The following is a 19093-nucleotide window of genomic DNA, read 5'->3' as shown; positions in this document are numbered from 1 at the left end:
ACACTTGCTGGTGCCCCCCCCCCCTCTCCCCCATTTCGGGATTCACCACAAGCTGCTGGCAGGGAGCCAGGTAAAGTAAATTATACTTATATAAACTACTGAAATGTTTCAGAAGTCTCACAGAGGCATTTTCAAAAACAGCACATCATAGGCTATTGGAAACTGTCAACAGCCTAAAAATTACATTCCTGGTGAGAGGTTGGCTTTAACCACATGATTCAGTGGTGACTAATTTGACCAAAAAATCAGAAACCACAGAGTTTTGTTTCTACCATATATATCACTTCAGTTCATCATAGTTTTCTTTTCATATTCTCTTCCTGTAATTTCCTTGCAGAATGTAGGATTTGTCCTGTTGACTGGAAGCTCTTCCAGGAAAACTGCTACTACATTTCTAGTAATAACCAGCATAAAAGATGGAATGAGAGTCAAGCCTTTTGTGAAGGGATGAAATCTCATCTTCTGGTAATAGAGAATCAGGAGCAGATGGTATGTATACTCACAATAATATTTCATGTTCCCAATATTAGCAAAACTTTTGTGTAAACAGAATACTTGGGTTGACTCATTTAAAGGAAACCTATCATTTGATTTGATGCATTATGAAGCAAACATACCTGGAGAATGCTGTAGCTACACTGACGCAGGATCATATCTTGGTTAATCCCTGTGCTGAGTGGTTTTGCTGATAAAAAAGATATAACATTATGATAATGAAGCTCTCTCACTACTGTGGCTGGTTCAGCGCTTCTCCTAGCACTTGAGTTACTCACCACAGGAGAGGATGTTTTAATCCCTGATGGCAGAATAATCAATTGCTGCACCATCCTCCAGCTGCTGTGTATGAGTGATCCAGCTCAGGTTGATTAGTCAAGCTTGACTAACCTCCATTTGTAATTACAAGCTCGTGTTTAATGTGTTTGTCTATGCAGCCAGCCTGACCCAGCTTTCCCAAGGTCCTGCAAAACCACTCAGCACAGGGATTAACAAAGATATGATCCTGCATCAGTGTAGCTACAGCATTCTCAATGTATGTTTGTTTCATAATGTATCAAATCAAATGGTAGGTTTCTTTTAAAAAATGAAAATATACTTGAAAAATGTATATAAAGGTTTTCTTTTGTATCACTATCTTCTGAAGCTGAGCTCTAATGAAAGGGTGGTGACTTGAACTTTTAATTTTTATGTTTTTTTTATTTTGTTTACCTTTTTTACCTTTTTTTTACATTTACATTTACACCCCCTAGAGTACTTTTTTTTTTAGCATATCTTTATTAAGATTTTTTCAGTTTTTAGAGACAAAACAAACATTCATAAACACAAAAACCTGGAGCCCAACAGAGATCACATCCAAAACCTTACTTTACTACTGTATAACAGTATACAGAGAATATTTTTTCAGTGTACCACTGGCACATTGTTACAGATCTAGATCCTATAAAGACTCCAGGCTGTCACAATTAAAGTCAACATGGAGGGGCCCATGATGGGTTCCAGGATCGACCATGTAATCAGTTGGTGAGTGCAATATGCAGCTTTATGGAGTCCTCTCTATACTCCCTTAACAGACTTGTGATCTACATGCATATAACAAGTCATTAGGGGAACTTGTCAGCAGGATTTCACATATCAGGTTAACAGCATAGTACTGAACTCCCACTGAGATGTAAGATATCTTGTGTAGAGATGAGCGAGCACTAAAATGCTCGGGTGCTTGTTATTCGAGACAAACTTTTCCCGATGCTCGACTGCTCGTCTCGAATAACGAACCCCATTGAAGTCAATGGGAGACTTGAGCATTTTTCAAGGGGACCAAGGGTCTGCACAGGGAAGCTTGGCCAAACACCTGGAAACCTCAGAAAATGATGGAAACACCACGGAAATGGACAGGAAACAGCAGGGGCAGCATGCATGGATGCCTCTGAGGCTGCTTAATCGCACCATTATGCCAAAATTATGGGCAACAGCATGGCCATGACAGAGTGACCGAATGAGGCTAGATAGCATCTAAAACATCCAATAATTGACCCTGACACTATAGAAGACAGCATGCAGAGGCAGCAGCGGCAGGCTAGAGAGTGGCATGGCGACATACCCCAAATGGACTCAGGCTTCAAACCAATGGGTGGCAGAGAGACGCCATGGAGACGACTTCCATGATTAAGAGTGACAGTATGGGGCATCCATATTGCGCTGCTATGATTGAAACTTCAGGTCTCCAGCATGGCGGAAACACTGGTATATCTGGTGAAACACCTGAAAATTCTGCCTGACGCAGCTCGTTTGCTAAGGGGATGATGTGCTGCATATCCTCTCGTGCTCCAGCGTCTGGGGTATAGAGAATTGAAAGTTGCGCATGGAGACATTGGTGGATGCTGTGGAGGTGAAATGGACAGGAGACAGCAGGGGCAGTATGCATGGATGCCTCTGAGGCTGCCTAATCTTGGGATGGAGCTGGCGGTCCGCTGCCAGGCGAGCTTTCTCCTGTCCAAGCCACTGTCTCTCGGCTCCTCCCCACCCAAAATGGGCCTGGGGGCCAGAAGCGTTTACTTTAAAAAAAATTGTAATTTTCAAAGCAGGCGGGGTCGTTTGAATATTTCATCTAGGAATAATGTCTCTCGGCTCCTCCCCAAACAGCACTTCTTAGAACCTTTTGTATAAGATCAAGTGTAGTAGCATTCTTATAAGTTTGGGTTATGGCATGTGAGGGGAATGTAAACAGATGCGCAAGAAGTGCTGAAATAATATCGGTAAATGATAAAAGTTTGCCAGTATATTTTGTGGATAACACAGCAAGGTGGCGACAAAGTTAGCAAGTTTGATGTGGAAGCCATGAAAACAACCCAAAATTCTGCCTGACACAGCTTGTTTGCTAAGGGGATGATGAATGGAAGCAGTAAGGTAGTAGTAGATTAAAGGTGCTGCAGTTAAAACTATGTTAGTTGGATCTTGGGATGGAGCTGGCGGTCCGCTGCCAGGCGAGCTTTCGCCTGTGCAAGCCCCTGTCTCTCGGCTCCTCCCCAAACAGCACTTCTAAGAACCTTTTGTATAAGATCAAGTGTAGTAGTGTTCTTATAAGTTTGGGTTATGGCGGGTGAGGGGAATGTAAACAGATGCCAAGAAGCGCTGAAATAATATCGGTAAATGATAAAAGTTTGCCAGTATATTTTTGTTGATAACACAGCAGGGTGGCGACAAAGTTAACAAGTTTGATATGGAAGCCATGAAAACAACCCAAAATTCTGGCTGATACAGCTCATGTGCTAAGGGGACGATGTATGGAGGCAGCTATATGGACGACTTTGGGAGGCAGCTATTGAGATGATGTGTGGAGGTAGCAATGGAGTAAACGTGTGGAGGCTGCTATGAAGACAACTAAATTTGGATAGTGCCTGTATGTGGCAGTCCAAAACAGTTTTCAAACCAGAGGAGCAGGTAGGTGGTCCTCCAGAAAAATTAAATAGATTGAGTGCCTGTATGTGGCACTCCCAAAAATTGTTTAAAACAGAGGACCGGGTAGGTGGCCCTCCAGAAAAATTAAATACATAGAGTACTATAGCTAGAGCCAGTTGGCCCTGGCAAAAAATAGCCAGTTTCCTCTGCTTTAGTGTACAAAGAGGAGGAGAAGGAGGAAAATGAGGAGGAGGAGTGCATACATTATTCAGGTTGAGTTACGTTCACCTGGTGGAGAATGGAAATCCTGAGAAATCCAGGCTTTATTCATCTTGATAAGCGTCAGCCTGTCAGCGCTGTCAGTCGACAGGCGTGTACGCTTATCAGTGATGATGCCACCAGCTGCACTGAAAACCCGCTGAGACAACACGCTAGCGGCAGGGCAGGCAAGAACCTCCAAGGCGTACAGCACCAGTTCGTGCCACATGTCCAGCTTTGAAACCCAGTAGTTGTAGGGAGCTGTGTGATCATTTAGGACGATGGTATGGTCAGCTACGTACTCCCTCACCATCTTTCTGTAAAGATCAGCCCTACTCTGCCGAGACTGGGGACAGGTGACAGTGTCTTGCTGGGGTGACATAAAACTGGCAAAGGCCTTGTAAAGTGTACCCCTGCCAGTGCTGGACAAGCTGCCTGCTCGCCAACTCTCCCTTGCTACTTGTCCCGCAGAAGTACGCCCTCTGCCGCTAGCGCTGTCAGAAGGGAAATACTGTTTCAGCTTGTGCACCAGGGCCTGCTGGTATTCATGCATTCTCACACTCCTTTCCTCTCCAGGGATGAGAGTGGAAAGATTTTGCTTGTACCGTGGGTCCAGGAGAGTGAATACCCAGTAATCGGTGCTGGAATAAATTCTTTGAAAGCCAGAGTCCCAACTCGCAAGAATTCACTCCCCTCACTGGCCTGACTGTCCATCTCCTCCTCCAACTACTCCAACTCCTCTTCTTCTGCCCATACACGCTGAACAGTGCGGGTCTGAGCAATGCTCCCCTCTTCTGTCTCGCCAACATTCTCCTCCTCTTCCTCCTCATACTCCTCCATCTCCTCCGATATGCGCTGAGAAACAGACCTGAGGGTGCTTTGGCTATCAACAAGGGAATCTTCTTCTCCCATCTCTTGTGACGAGCGCAAAGCTTCTGACTTCATGCTGACCAGAGAGTTTTTCAAAAGGCCAAGCAGCGGGATGGTGAGGCTGATGATGGCGGCATCGCCACTGACCATCTGTGTTGACTCCTCAAAGTTACTCAGCACCTGACAGATATCAGACATCCATGTCCACTGCTCATCGTAGACTTGAGGGAGCTGACTGACCTGACTACCAGTTCTGGTGGAAGTTGACATCTGGCAGTCTAAAACGCTCTGCGCTGCTGGTAAACTCTGGATAACATGGTTAATGTTGAATTCCACCTCGTGGGCACGTCGCACAACAGTCGGTGAGCGGGCAGTTAGAGGCGGCGCTGCGCTGCCCTGAGAGTGGCAGCATCTGTGCTGGACTTCATGAAATGCGCACAGATGCGGCGCACCTTCGTGAGCAAATCAGACAGATTGGGGTATGTCTTGAGGAACTGCTGAACTATGAGATTTAACACATGGGCCAGGCAAGGCACATGTGTCAGTCTGCCGAGTTGCAGAGCCGCCACCAGGTTACGGCCGTTTTCACACACAACCATGCCTGGCTTCAGGTTCAGCGGTGCCAGCCACAGATCATTCTGCGCCATGATGCCCTGTATTAGCTCTTGGGCAGTGTGCCATTTATCGCCTAGGCTCAGCAGTTTGAGCACCGCCTGCTGTCACTTAGCGACGGCACTGCTGCTGTGCCTAGAGCTACCGACTGATGGCGCCATGACCACGGATGGTAATTCAGAGGAGGAGGTGGAGGAGGGGTGGGAGGAGGAGGAGGCATAGTAGGCCTGAGAGACCTGGACCGAGGTAGGCCCCGCAGTTGCACTGTACTTCCTCTTGCGCTCCAGCATCTGGGGTATGGAGAGCTGAATGCTGTGCACGGAGACATTGGTGGATGCTGTGGAGGATCGTGTAGGCGAAGGTGTGGTTTTCGCACGGGAGGTGTTTGGTCAGGGTTCCTGGGCAGGGGGCTGACTAGCAGAGGCAGCAGATGACACAGGGGAAGGAGCAGTGGTGTTCCCGGCCGGAGGTGAACGGCCTTGGTTCCATTGAGTGGGGTGTTTAGCATTCATATGCCTGCGCGTACTGGTGGTGGTTAAGCTGGTAGTGGTGGAACCCCTGCTGATCCTGGTGTGGCACAGGTTGCACACCACAGTCCGTCGGTCATCCAGTGTTTCTTTAAAGAACCTCCAGACTTTTGAAAATCTAGCACTCGCCACGGGAGCTTCACTACGTGAACCATTTGGCGCTGATGCACCAGCTCTGGCCCTGCCTCTCCGTCTGGCCCCACCACTGCCTCTTCCAACCTGTTCTCGTCAAGGACTCTCCTTCGTCTCAGAAGCACTGTGTTCACCCGGCCTATCAACCCAGCTTGGGTCTGTCACCTCATCATCCTCCGATCCCTCAGTCTGCTCCCCCCTCGGACTTCCTGCTCTGACAACAACTTCACCACTGTCTGACAACCTTGTCTCCTCATCGTCCGACACCTCTTTACACACTTCTTCCACTACGTCAACAATGTCATCATCACCCACAGACTGCGACCGGTGGAAAACCTGGGCATCGGAAAAGAGCTCAGCAGCAACCGGACAAGTGGTTTGTGACTCTGGGAAGGGTCCAGAAAACAGTTCCTCAGAGTATGCCGGTTCAAATGCCAAATTTTCCTGGGAGGGGGCTGACTGCGGGGAAGGAGGCTGATAACAAATGATAACAGCAGATTTAGTAGCAGATTCAGCAAGCTGTAAAAGTCATGGAGAGCTGGTCGACAGGAAGGTTACAAGTAGCCTGGTAGTAGCTTCAGGCTGGACTGATAGAGATGGAGCTGAGTCTGGGTGGTGGATATTGGTTTTGGGCTTAAGTCTCCTGACTTGCCCTGGCTGCCAAGGAGTTGCCTGAGGCACCAGTGGCTGCTGTTATTTGAAGACTGGCTGTTGTAGCACATACATCTCTCCTTCTAATTAGAGCTCACATGTGTTCCAAGGTGGAGTCTCTTACTCTCCTACTCAGACAAACCATGTGCTCCCATTCACCATGGGTTTATATATTCCCTGGATCAATTGGAAGCATTCCTCCACTCAGCTTGCTCTACAAGAGCATCATTGGACATTATGCCTTATTAACTCTTTCCTTACCAGGCGGTGGCTACGGCTGCAGCCCCTAAGTTTAGTTTCTGGATGAGTTGCGCAGGCTCACCAGATAGATAATGACAAGGAGAGGGCGCTATTTGCAACAACCACCTTTCCTATGTATTGACAGGGGTGTTGCACATTTTGTGTTGTCTATAATGGGACCTACAGCAGTCGCCATTAGGCAGCATTCACACTGCCGTATGGGGGACACGTCCTATCTTTTCTCGGCAGCGCTCAACCCCTCTACCTCTCCCTGGTGCCGTCATGTGCCCGCTGAGCTACAGTACGACGGGCGACGGCACTGTGATTGTAGCCTTAGTCTGATATGTGACATGTTCTTTGTTTTAGGAATACTATAAATTATTTTGTTATTCAGAGGTGATTTCTAATTTTTGCAGGTTAGTGCTCAGTGACAAGAAGATAAGGTTTATAATAGTTTTTATAAAGAAGAAACATATTGAATATGTAGAGTAATAATTTTTCACAAAGTAAATAAGCTACCTATAATATATAACAGACTGGCCATATTGTGGCTCACAACTCACTTCTGATTGACTGCAGTGGTCACATGTCAATAAATGGTAGTTTAAATATACAAATGTGTTTGACCCTTATCGGACTCAGCCCTTCTTTGTTTTTGTGTTTTTGTTTTGTACTCCCCTCATTCCAAAAGCGAGAACGTTGTTATTTTTCCATTAACATGTATATATAGGCTTTTTAACAGACAAATTGTGCAACTTTTACATGTAAGTGGCGACATTTAATATTCCATGCAGTGTAGTGGAAAGAAAATGGAGTGAAATTGACAAAAAATCCACATTAGCCGCACATTCTAGTCAGTTTTCTTTATTTATATGGCTTTCATTCTATGCTCCAAATGACACTTCCCCTTTATTTTTTAGGTTAGTACGATCACAGAGATACCAAATTTATATAGGTTTTATTTAGGGTTAAGTAGATAATTTTTTTATTCAAATCTCATGGATGGAAAATGGTAGAAAAGTGGCGATTCAGACAATTGGGCACTATTTTCCGTTACTGTGTTCATGGACAGTAATAATCTTTTTTAATATTTTGATAGATTGGGCATTTTTGGATGTGGCAATACCTAACATGTTTACGATTTTTGCTGTTTATTTATTTGTGTATTTATGCCCTCTATTTTTTTTTACTATTTCAGACTCTCTCTCTAACCCTGCAGAGCCTGGCTGTTCATACTCTATACTGCAATACTGTGCCAGCACCAACCGCGGCAGTTACAGACAGGTGTCAGCTGTGTTTATACAGCCGACACCAACTGTGTACGGAGAGAGCCCAGCCCATGAGCTCTCTCCACACACACCCTACAGCACCAGCACTTAATAATACATCCTGGTGTTCTAAGGGGTTTGTATTCACATTTGATGAATTCTCAATGCTGTCTTATAGAACACTGTCCCAGTTGCTGATAGCTTTGATTGGTGGCTTTTGGAAGCATGTAAAGTAATTACTATAATATAGTTTTGATCAATTTGCCCCATAATACTAAATATACGTACATTGTAAACACGTAAATACGTACATTGTAAAAAGTAATACTTTTCTCAAAGTAAAAAAGAGAGCTTTTGCCACATAAAATGAACCCTACACACAGTTGACTTTTATTTGTGTTTACTAGTTTGGTTATTGTCATATCAATAGACTTCTTGAAATTTGAGCTTTAAGGAGCTACGTTCACTAGAGTAGCCCTAGATGTAGTTTTCCTTTTTGTGGTCTAGAAAGTGTATTTGCCTATTTCTTTTCCAGAATTCTGCAAACGGAACATTTATGGCTTTTAAGATCCCTTTTCTCCTTTTGGAAATCATCCAAACACAGGGAAACATGACAATCACATGCAAACTTTGTCCAGTGCTATATGGTCCATATATTCCCATACCATGTCTCAAAAAAGTAACATTTTTAAATTACATCTTGTTAATGACTGCATTTTTTGGACTATAAGGTGATTACTCTTATTTCTGTTTAGTTCTATTCATTATCTTTGTACTATTTGTTTTAAAACAGATATTTTTAAATAAAATAATTGATGAAAACTCCAGTCATTGGATTGGACTCTATTATAATGACAGTATCATGAACTGGACTTGGGTGAATTGTGAATCCTGCAAGGACTTTCAGTAAGTATCCATTTTTATTTTTGATGATTTTTTTTTATCCTATTATGTCACGGGTGCTCCCGCGATCCCTGTCACGGATCGCGGGCGCATCCGTGCTCCTTCATGTGCCCCCGCTGCTGCCCGGTGTCTCTTACCCCTCCCGGCTCCTGCACTTCCTCGGACTGCCGTGCGCGCGCGTCCCCGCCTCCTAGGGCGCGCACGTGGCTCCGGACGAAAATTTAAAGGGCCAGCGCACCGCTAATTGGTGCACTGGCTGAACACCTCACCTTTAAGACTCCTGCCTCTTCCTGTGTTCCTTGCCGGATCTTTGTGCCTCATAGCCTTAGAGAAAGCTTCCAAGCGAGTATTCCTGCGTTCCCGTGTATTCCTGCGTTCCCGTGTATTCCTGTGTATTCCTGTGTGTTCCCGCTCCTGAGTCCTGTGTTACCTGAGTTCCTCCGTGTTGCTGTGTTCCGTGTGCCTGTGTTCCCGTTCCCACCTGCCTGGACCTCCTGTTGCTGACCCCGGACTTGGACCTGACGTTGCATCTCTGCCGCCTGCCCTGACCCTGTGCCTGGACCTGACTACGAGATTGTCATCCGCTAAGGTACCTCGACCTCGGCTGCCACCGTGGGCTAGTCACACCTGGGAACGACCTAGTGGTATCCTGCCGCAGCAAGTCCAACCCGCTTTGCGGTGGGCTCCGGTGAACACCAGGTGCCGCTAGGCTCCGGTTCCGGGTGTTGGCTAGTTACATCTCCCGCGGTGGTCCAGAGGATCCACTGATCCTAACAGTAAGATCCGGCCATGGATCCCGCCGAGGCTCCTTCTCCCAGTCAGCCTGATCTCGCCACCATAGTGATCCACCAGTCCCGGCAGATTTCAGCACAGCGGAATCAGCTAGAGCAAGTCACCACCATGCTACAACAACTACTTGCTACCCAACATCAGCAACAGTCTCCTGGAGCGGCCGCTGCGACCCCTGCTACCCCGGCTTATCTTCCTGCTGCTGAAACCAAGGCTACGCCTCTCTTTGCCCGGCAAGTATGATGGAGATCCCAAGATGTGCAGGGGCTTCATAACCCAGTGCTCCTTGCACATAGAACTCATGCCGTCGCAATTTGCCACAGAGCGGTCCAAGGTGGCATTTGTCCTCAGCCTTCTTTCCGGGAAAGCCCTGGCCTGGGCTACTCCGCTTTGGGACAGAGATGACCCGGTTGTGTCTAGCCTCACTGCGTTTCTGTCAGAGTTCCGGTCAGTCTTCGAGGAACCAGCACGAGCCTCCTCTGCGGAGTCTGCATTGTTGAACTTGCGTCAGGGCAACTCATCGGTGGGAGAGTACGCAGTTCAATTCCGCACCCTGGCTTCTGAACTTGCTTGGAACGATGCAGCCCTCATCGCTACATTTAGGAAAGGGCTCTCTGCGCAGGTCAAGGACGCACTGGCAGCTCGGGATCTTCCATCTACTCTGAGTGACCTCATCACCTTGGCCACTCGAATTGATGTTCGGTTTAAGGAGCGAGCTGAGGAACTACGCTCCGAGTATCCCCAAGGCCGTGTTAGACGCATTCCTCGCCTGGCGCCAGTCTTCCAAAGGCCGCTCCAGGTCCCGCCTGAATCTTCTGTTGAGGAACCCATGCAGGTTGACCGAACCCGGTTCACTCTACAAGAGCGTTCCAGACGACGTCAGGAGAACATGTGCATGTATTGTGCCAGCCCACAGCACTTCGTCGGGACTTGCCCTGTATGTCCCCAACGCCCGGGAAACGCCAGCACCTAGGCTTCTCAGGAGAAGCGTCCCTAGGTGTGAATAAAGCTTCTCCACGCTTGATTCTCCCTGTACTCCTCAGCATTGGCACCGGTACTCCGGTCCAGGTTTCTGCTTTCCTGGATTCGGGCTCCACAGCGAACTTTGTAGATGCTGCACTGGTCGCCCTGCATCACTTCCCGGTGGTTCGTCTTGAGAAGCCCTTGTCCATTGCCTCAGTCAGTGGCCAGATTCTCTCCGTGCCTATCTGGTTTCGCACTGAACCCCTGCTCCTTCAAGTTGGTGCATTGCATAAAGAGAGACTCTCCTTTTTTGTGCTGCCACAGTGCACTTCCACTCTCCTGCTGGGTCTCCCCTGGTTGCAGCATCATGCCCCTGTTCTGGACTGGTCTTCTGGGGAGATTCTCCGTTGGGGTCCGGATTGCCCCTCACGCTGCATGACGGTTCCACATCCGCTTCCTGTCAGGACTGCTACCTTGTCTCCCAAGCCTCTGGAGGGACTTCCAGCTCTGTACCGGGATTTTGCAGACGTGTTTTCTAAAAAACAAGCCGAGATCCTTCCTCCACATCGTCCCTATGATTGCCCCATTGACCTGCTGCCTGGATCTTCTCCACCACGGGGTCGGGTGTATCCGCTTTCGGTTCCTGAGACTGCCGCTATGTCGGAATATGTTAAGGAAAATCTGCAAAGAGGTTTCATCCGCAAATCCTCCTCGCCAGCTGGCGCTGGTTTCTTTTTTGTCACAAAAAAGGATGGCTCTCTCCGCCCCTGTATAGACTATCGCGGTCTTAACAAGGTCACCGTTAAGAACCACTATCCTCTGCTGCTTATCACGGAGCTATTTGATCGTCTGCGGGATGCAAGAATTTTTTCCAAATTGGATCTTCGTGGGGCCTACAACCTCATCCGCATCAGGAAGGGTGACGAGTGGAAGACCGCCTTTAACACCCGTGATGGGCATTTTGAATATCTAGTTATGTCCTTCGGACTTTGTAATGCGCCAGCCGTTTTCCAGGAGTTTGTAAATGATATTTTCCGGGACTTATTGTACAGTTGTGTCGTGGTGTACCTGGACGACATCCTTGTGTATTCTGCCAATCTGGAGTACCACCAGTCTCATGTACGGGAGGTTCTCAGCCGCCTCAGGACAAACCACCTCTATGCCAAGCTGGAGAAGTGCCACTTTCATCAGAGGAGCCTTCCATTCCTCGGGTACATAATTTCTGAGAGGGGTTTGCAGATGGATCCTGCCAAATTATCTGCGGTTCTTCAGTGGCCACGCCCAGTGGGACTGCGAGCTATACAAAGATTTCTGGGCTTTGCTAATTATTATAGGCAATTTATCCCACAGAGTCAAAGATATAAAATTAGTGCTCTACTCCTTATACTGTTTGTCAAATGGCTAGAGCCTCTCACCACCTCTTCATGGACTGGAAATAAAAGATATCCCCGACTCCTTGCATCACCAATCGTCCTCCTTTAGTGGGTTGAAACACAATCCTCGTCTCGTTACCGTGTCCACGGTGTGTTCCCAATCCTACATCAGGAGGTATGCGAAAGGATAGTGCAGATTGCCAGGTTCAAAAAGGAAATAGTATTTATTGTATATACTCACATATTCCAATTTAAAAGCGCGCATGTAGTAAAAGCATAAGACGCCTAAAACACCTCGCCCGACCCAGGTTTCGCCTATTCAGGCTTCTTCCGGGGCATGGTGTTTGGCGTCATCACTGGTGTTTTTATACCAAAATCACATACACCGACACAAAACCACTTCCCCCTTAACTCAGGGAGACCAAAACCTTCCATCTGCATAAACATGATGTCATGTATTGCCATACATGCCGATGTTAATTTGCATATCGAAATACAAAAATACACAAAAGCTTACTTACATGTAAACAAATTTTAAAAAACAAATTTAAAAAACTTTAAATATTTGTTCAATATTGATGCTGTACATATTAAGATCGCCTCCTTCATTCCTATATCATTCCTATATCAGCATTGAAACATTATACAAAAATACAGTGATTACTAAAATAATTATACAAGAAAACTTTTTAGTTCGAAGTCTATATTAAGGCCATATGGTTGGAGGGTGTTCAGGTGGTAAATCCAAAAACTTTCCCTGACATTCAATTTTAAGGGTTTAACCCCTTCACGACTTGGCCTTTTTTAGTTTTTTCACTTCCATTTTTCACACCCCACCTTCAAAAATCTATAACTTTTTTATTTTTCCAAATAAAGAGCTCTGTTATGGCTTATTTTCTGCGTAACAAATTGCACTTCGTAGTGACGGTATTTAATATTCCATGGCGCGTACTGGGAAGCGGGAAAAAAATTCCAAATGCAGTGAAAATGGTGAAAAAACACATTTGCGACGTTTTCTTGTGGGCTTGGATTTCACAGCTTTCACTCTGCGTCCCAAATGACATGTCTACTTTATTCTTTGGGTTGCTACGATCACAGGGATACCACATTTGTACAGGTTTTATAATGTTTTCATACATTTAAAAAAATTAAAACCTCCTGTACAAAATTTTTTTTTTGATTTTGCCATCTTCTGGCGCTAATAACTTTTTCATACTTTGGTGTACGAAGCTGTGGGTGGTGTCATTTTTTGCGACTTTTGATGGCGTTTTCATTGCTATCATTGTTAGGACTGTGCGACCTTTTGATCACTTTTTATTAATTTTTTTATATTTTCCAAAATGGCAAAAAAATGTCATTTTTGACTTTGGACGCTATTTTCCGTTACGGGGTTAAACGCAGTGAAAAACCGTTATAATATTTTGATAGATCGGACATTTTCGGACGCGGTGATACCTAATGTGTTTATGATTTTTACTGTTTATTAATATTAATATCAGTTCTAGGGAAAGGGGGGTGATTTAAATTTTTAGGTTTTTTTAATATAATTTTTTTTTTTTTAACTTTTTTTTACTTTTACTTTAACTATTTTTCAGACTCCCTAGGGTACTTTAACCCTAGGTTGTCTGATCGATCCTACCATATACTGCCATACTGCAATATGGCAGTATATGGGGATTTTACTCCTCATTCATTACAATGTGCTGATAGCACATTGTAATGAATAGGTTAAAACGAGACAGCTTCGGGCCTTCGTGAGGCCCGATGCTGTCATGGCAACGGATCACCGCTCCCCGTGACGTCATCGGGGAGCGGAGATCCGCGCCAAGATGGCGGCGCCCATGCGGCGCCATCTTTTTGAAGCCTCCGGCAGCATTGCCGGAGGCGATCGCGGTGAAAGCACCCGCGATCGGTGCTAGCACCGATCGCGGGTGTTACCGGTAAGCCTTTGCTGCAATATGCAGCAAAGACTTACCGGCTATGGAGAGGGCTCGGCCCGCGAGCCCTCTCCATGCACCGGGACCCGGCGCGCGCCGTACTAGTACGGGAAGGGGTTAAAGACACACAGTTTGTCTGCCCACTTTCGTGAGAAGCATAACCAGAACCCTAAAGATTTAATAATTTTTTTTGGTCTGGAAAGAGTTGAGGCACACTGGAGGGGAGAAGACCTGAACAAGAAATTGAATGTGGTCCCTTTTCTTTTCTCGCTTTGACTTCCGAATCCATTTTCGCCCTGCAGAGAAAAACATCAAGGCTGACGCCTTGTCCCGTGCTTCTGATGTTATGGGGGAGGACTCTGCTCCGAGGCATATTGTTCCTCCAGAGAGACTTGTGCTTGCCGCGCCGGTGGACCTCCGGCAGCTGCCTCCCGGCAAGACTTATGTGCGACCTGGTCTCCGAAAGAGGATTCTGACCTGGGGACATTCTTCTCGTGTGGCTGGGCACCCTGGGGTGCAGCGTTCTGTGGCCTTAATTTCCTGGTGGCCTGATTTGGTCAAGGACGTTCGGGATTTTGTGGGTTCCTGTGCCTCTAGTGCCCGCAACAAGCCTTCACGACTTAAACGTGCTGGTCTGCTGTTGCCGTTACCCGTGCCTACCAGCCCATGGTCTCATGTGGCTATGGACTTTGTTACGGATCTACCGCCATCTTCTGGCAACACCGTTATCTGGGTGGTGACTGACCGCTTTTCGAAGATGTCTCACTTTGTCCCTCTACCAGGTTTGCCTTCTGCTCCACGTCTCGCCAGCCTCTTCTTCCAGCATATTTTCCGGCTTCATGGTCTCCCTCAGCACATCGTCTCGGATCGAGGAGTTCAGTTTGTGTCCAAATTCTGGAGATCTTTGTGCAACCAGTTGCAGGTGAACTTGGACTTCTCTTCTGCCTATCACCCACAGACTAACGGCCAAGTGGAGAGGGTGAATCAGACTTTAGGTTGCTATCTCCGCCACTTCGTCTCTGCCCGTCAGGACGACTGGGCATCTCTTCTACCATGGGCGGAGTTCTCTTACAATTCCCTGGACTCCACTTCTGACGGTTCTGCTCCCTTTTTTATTAACTACGGACTGCATCCTCGGCCTCCTCTTCCGTTACCTACATCTGCAGATGTTCCTGCTGTGGAGGACCTGGTACGTGATCTGAAAGCCATCTGGGAGCAAGTCCACACCTCATTGCTCCGAGCTACAGCCCAGACCAAGCGTCAAGCAGACAAAAGACGCCGACCATTCCCTGTTTTAGCTCCTGGTGACAAGGTTTGACTGTCTGCCAAGTATGTTCGGCTGAAGATCCCGAGCTATAAATTGGGACCTCGGTTCTTAGGTCCATTTGAAATTCTCGGCCGCATCAACCCGGTGGCTTACAAGTTGCGTCTGCCTCCCAGCATGCGCATTCCTAATTCTTTCCACGTTTCTCTCCTTAAGCCAGTCATCTTCAACCGACAAATTACTCCTCCTCCGGTACCACAAGCTGATTCCACCGATGTCTTCGAGGTGAAAGAGATCCTGGATACTAAGACTGTGAGAGGTAGGTGGTTGTTTCTGGTAGACTGGAAAGGATTTGGTCCTGAGGAGAGATCCTGGGAGCCAGAGGATAACATCCTGCTCCAACGTTTTCTCAGGCCCAAGAAGACAGGGAGGCCGAAGGGGGGGGTACTGTCACGGGTGCTCCCGCGATCCCTGTCACGGCTCGTGGGCGCATACGTGCTCCTTCATGTGCCCCCGCTGCTGCCCGGTGTCTCTTACCTCTCCCGGCTCCTGCACTTCCTCGGACTGCCGTGCGCGCGCGTCCCCGCCTCCTAGGGCGCGCGCACGGCTCCGGCCGAGAATTTAAAGGGCCAGCGCACCGCTAATTGGTTCACTGGCTGAACACCTCACCTTTAAGAATCCTGCCTCTTCCTGTGTTCCTTGCCGGATCTTTGTGCCTCATAGCCTTAGAGAAAGCTTCCAAGCGAGTATTCCTGCGTTCCCGTGTATTCCTGCGTTCCCGTGTATTCCTGTGTATTCCTGTGTGTTCCCGCTCCTGAGTCCTGTGTTACCTGAGTTCCTCCGTGTTGCCGTGTTCCGTGTGCCTGTGTTCCCGTTCCCACCTGCCTGGACCTCCTGTTGCTGACCCCGGACTTGGACCTGACGTTGCATCTCTGCCGCCTGCCCTGACCCTGTGCCTGGACCTGACTACGAGATTGTCATTCGCTAAGGTACCTCGACCTTGGCTGCCACCGTGGGCTAGTCACACCTGGGAACGTCCTAGTGGTATCCTGCCGCAGCAAGTCCAACCCGCTTTGCGGCGGGCTCTGGTGAATACCAGGTGCCGCTAGGCTCCGGTTCCGGGTGTTGGCTAGTTACATCTCCCACGGTGGTCCAGAGGATCCACTGATCCTAACATTTTATACAGCTCACCGGTCAAGTTACACTCAACTTGTGTGCTTGAACTTAATACACAGTGACGTCTAGTACATCCTGGAGATTGCAAAGGCTCTGATCTAACAGCTGTGATCACGATAGTCACAATCAAGGCTGTCTAACCCTATAGATGCCATAGTCAAACATGAATGCAGTAATCTTCAGTACAGGGCTCTTTCACCTCCAGTGGCGTAACTTGAAGCTGATGGGCCCCAGTGCAAAGTCTGTGCCAGGCCCTCGACTATAATGTATGGTATATAGTGCTAGTCTTCTCATATGGGAAAGTGACACCATAAGGGCCCCCTAAACCTCTTGTGCCCGGTTGTGACCGCACCCTCTGCACCCCCTCAAGTTACGCCCCTGGTCCCCTCATATCCCGATAAAAGGCAGGTTTTTGTGACTTTTTTGAATTTGTATTGATTTGTCTACACAATTCTCTTTCTTCCCAAACCATAACCCTGCATCCCTTAGGTTAGGATATACTTTGATGTCATTGTGATCCTGTGAACAAATACAGTAAATTATACTTCTATATTGCTCCATTATTATCAAATGAAAACTTTTCTTGTGTCTCACATTCTATTATGTTTTCCTTTTAAAGGCTCACTTTCAAAAACACTTCTGAAGTAAACCAGTGTGTACTGAGAGCAACCACTTATTACTCAGAGAAGTGTCATAGTCCAAACAGCTGGATCTGTCAAAGGAAAGCCATCAGACTGTGACAATGAGTGGAGAAATAGTGGGGACATGTTATAATTCTACCAGATGTGTAACTAACACTTTGTAATGTCTATAGTTCTATCCTGTATGTATTTCCCTTATAATTTACCATGTGTTCTAATGAGCTAGTTACATAGATTGGCATAGCTATGTCAGAAATAATAATATTAACAATAATTTTTTTTTTTTCAGATATAATTTTGAGACATTTGTTACAAATGTCTCAAAAATGTTGCACAAATGTCATTTCTTTCCATTTTCTATGTTTTACTTAAAGGTACAAGTTTCTTATATGTACTCAGGATAATAAAATAACATATTCTCTGATTCACTGTTATTAACAAAAATGCCGCATTTCACAGATATAAGTCTAACCTGTCTCTATAAGTCCTGCTGTACACAATTTCAGTTTCCCCTAGACACGACCCTGTAACTTCTCTAACGGTCGGGCCGCCATCTTGGATGAGATTGTGGAGCTGAGTTTCTGTCTTTCTCAGCTTTGTGGCTATAGCCACGCCCCCTGCCCGGAGCTCAGAGTCACTCACTGTCAGAACATGGTGAGCAGAGAGAGAGGCTGCAAACAACAAGCTACGAGGAGATAAGCTTTCCAGGGAAAGGGGAATACAGGCACATATCTGTGAGATGTAGCAGAGCCCAGAGTGTAACAGTGTAAAAGTTTGTCAGCCTCTGTGTAATTATCTCATGCATCTCTGATCTGTCTTATTTCTCTCCTTCTATGTATCAGTGTGTTAGTACAATGTCAGTAGCCAAATGAAAGTGTATACTCACCTTGTACACTGATAATCTAACCACATTGTCACCTCACAGAACTAGTTGGATCATAATGGGGCAGATTTACTTACCAGGTCCATTCACGATCCAGCGGTGCGTTCTCTGCGGTGGATTCGGGTCTTCCAGTGATTCACACAATCCGATTGCGTGCGCCAAAATCCTGGGGCAATTCAGGAAAAATCAGCGCAGATTGGAAATATTCGGGTATCACGTCGGGAAAACGCGAATTGGGCCCTTAGTAAATGACCCCCAATGTGTCTGCTTAGAGAGGTCCCACCCACACCCTGGAATCTTACACTGAGCAGCCAGAAGAGTGATAGGAGCTAAAACAGCAATAAAACCAAGTAAATTGTAAAGTAAGGGGTTAAATGATCTTTATTGTGTTATCACTAGATGATTGAAATGTGAGAATTTTCTTTTGTGGGAAAACCCTTTTAAGTAAGGTTTCATATGGAGTTTTTTGCACCAAAAAATTTTAGACAATTTGAAATGAGAAATGTCATTTGCGATATTTAGCACATCTGGAATAGAAGATAAATGCGTCTTACTGACGAAGAACAAATGTCTAGCAGACATTTCAAAATGTCCCTAAAAAGGCACAAAAATTGCAATGTGCCAAAAAAATGCCTAAAAAAAGACACAAAAAAAGGAAGAAAAAGATAAATGACCCCAATGTATTATAAAATACCATTATTTTTAAGGAATTTGAATGATTACTATAATTTAATAATATTTTAATATAACTGTACATAGAGAAATTAAATAAATTATAAAAAAGTGAAGTTTCTGTGATTTTGTTGCATTTTGTTCTCACATGTCTGAACGCTGCTTCACTCCTTTCCTGGCTGTCTCCTGTGGATTTTTCTCTGGGTTGCAAACAGTTAAGTTAGCAGAGATGGACAGAATCACCTTTCACTCACATTTCCCCTCTGCTGGTCTGCCTTGTCTGGATGTCAGGTAACTGGTTCAATCAGACTCTTTCATCTCATTAAAGAGGACCTGTCACCAGATTTAGACCACCCTGACCACCCTGAGTAACAATGCCTGCTTATAAAGGGTTACAAGTCCTCCCCATATCACCTGAAATTACTGGGGGCTGTGTGGGAACATTACTGGGGACTGTGTGGGGACATTACTTACTGGGGGGCTGTGTGGGGACATTACTTACTGGGGGCTGTGTGGGCACATTACTTACTGGGGGGCTGTG

General features: G+C 46.4%; 1 protein-coding gene across 2 annotated transcripts in view; it reads left to right on the top strand.

Moving 5' to 3' along the window:
- Window positions 1-18566, top strand: part of LOC140105727 (natural killer cells antigen CD94-like) — a 39632-nt gene extending 21066 nt beyond the window's left edge. For both annotated transcript variants that reach the window (XM_072129754.1, XM_072129753.1), the window contains exons 5-7: window positions 338-489; window positions 8745-8857; window positions 16976-18566. In XM_072129754.1, the coding sequence (XP_071985855.1) occupies window positions 338-489; window positions 8745-8857; window positions 16976-17096 (386 nt within the window). In that variant the 3' untranslated portion in view covers window positions 17097-18566. The remainder of the gene's footprint in view (window positions 1-337; window positions 490-8744; window positions 8858-16975) is intronic.
- The last annotated feature ends 527 nt before the right edge of the window (window positions 18567-19093 follow it).

The sequence above is a fragment of the Engystomops pustulosus genome, chromosome 11, assembly GCF_040894005.1.
Source record: "Engystomops pustulosus chromosome 11, aEngPut4.maternal, whole genome shotgun sequence".
In the NCBI taxonomy this organism is placed as follows: domain Eukaryota; kingdom Metazoa; phylum Chordata; class Amphibia; order Anura; family Leptodactylidae; genus Engystomops; species Engystomops pustulosus.
The sequence above is the reverse complement of the archived record's forward strand: the minus strand, read 5'-3'. Positions and strand labels throughout refer to the sequence as shown.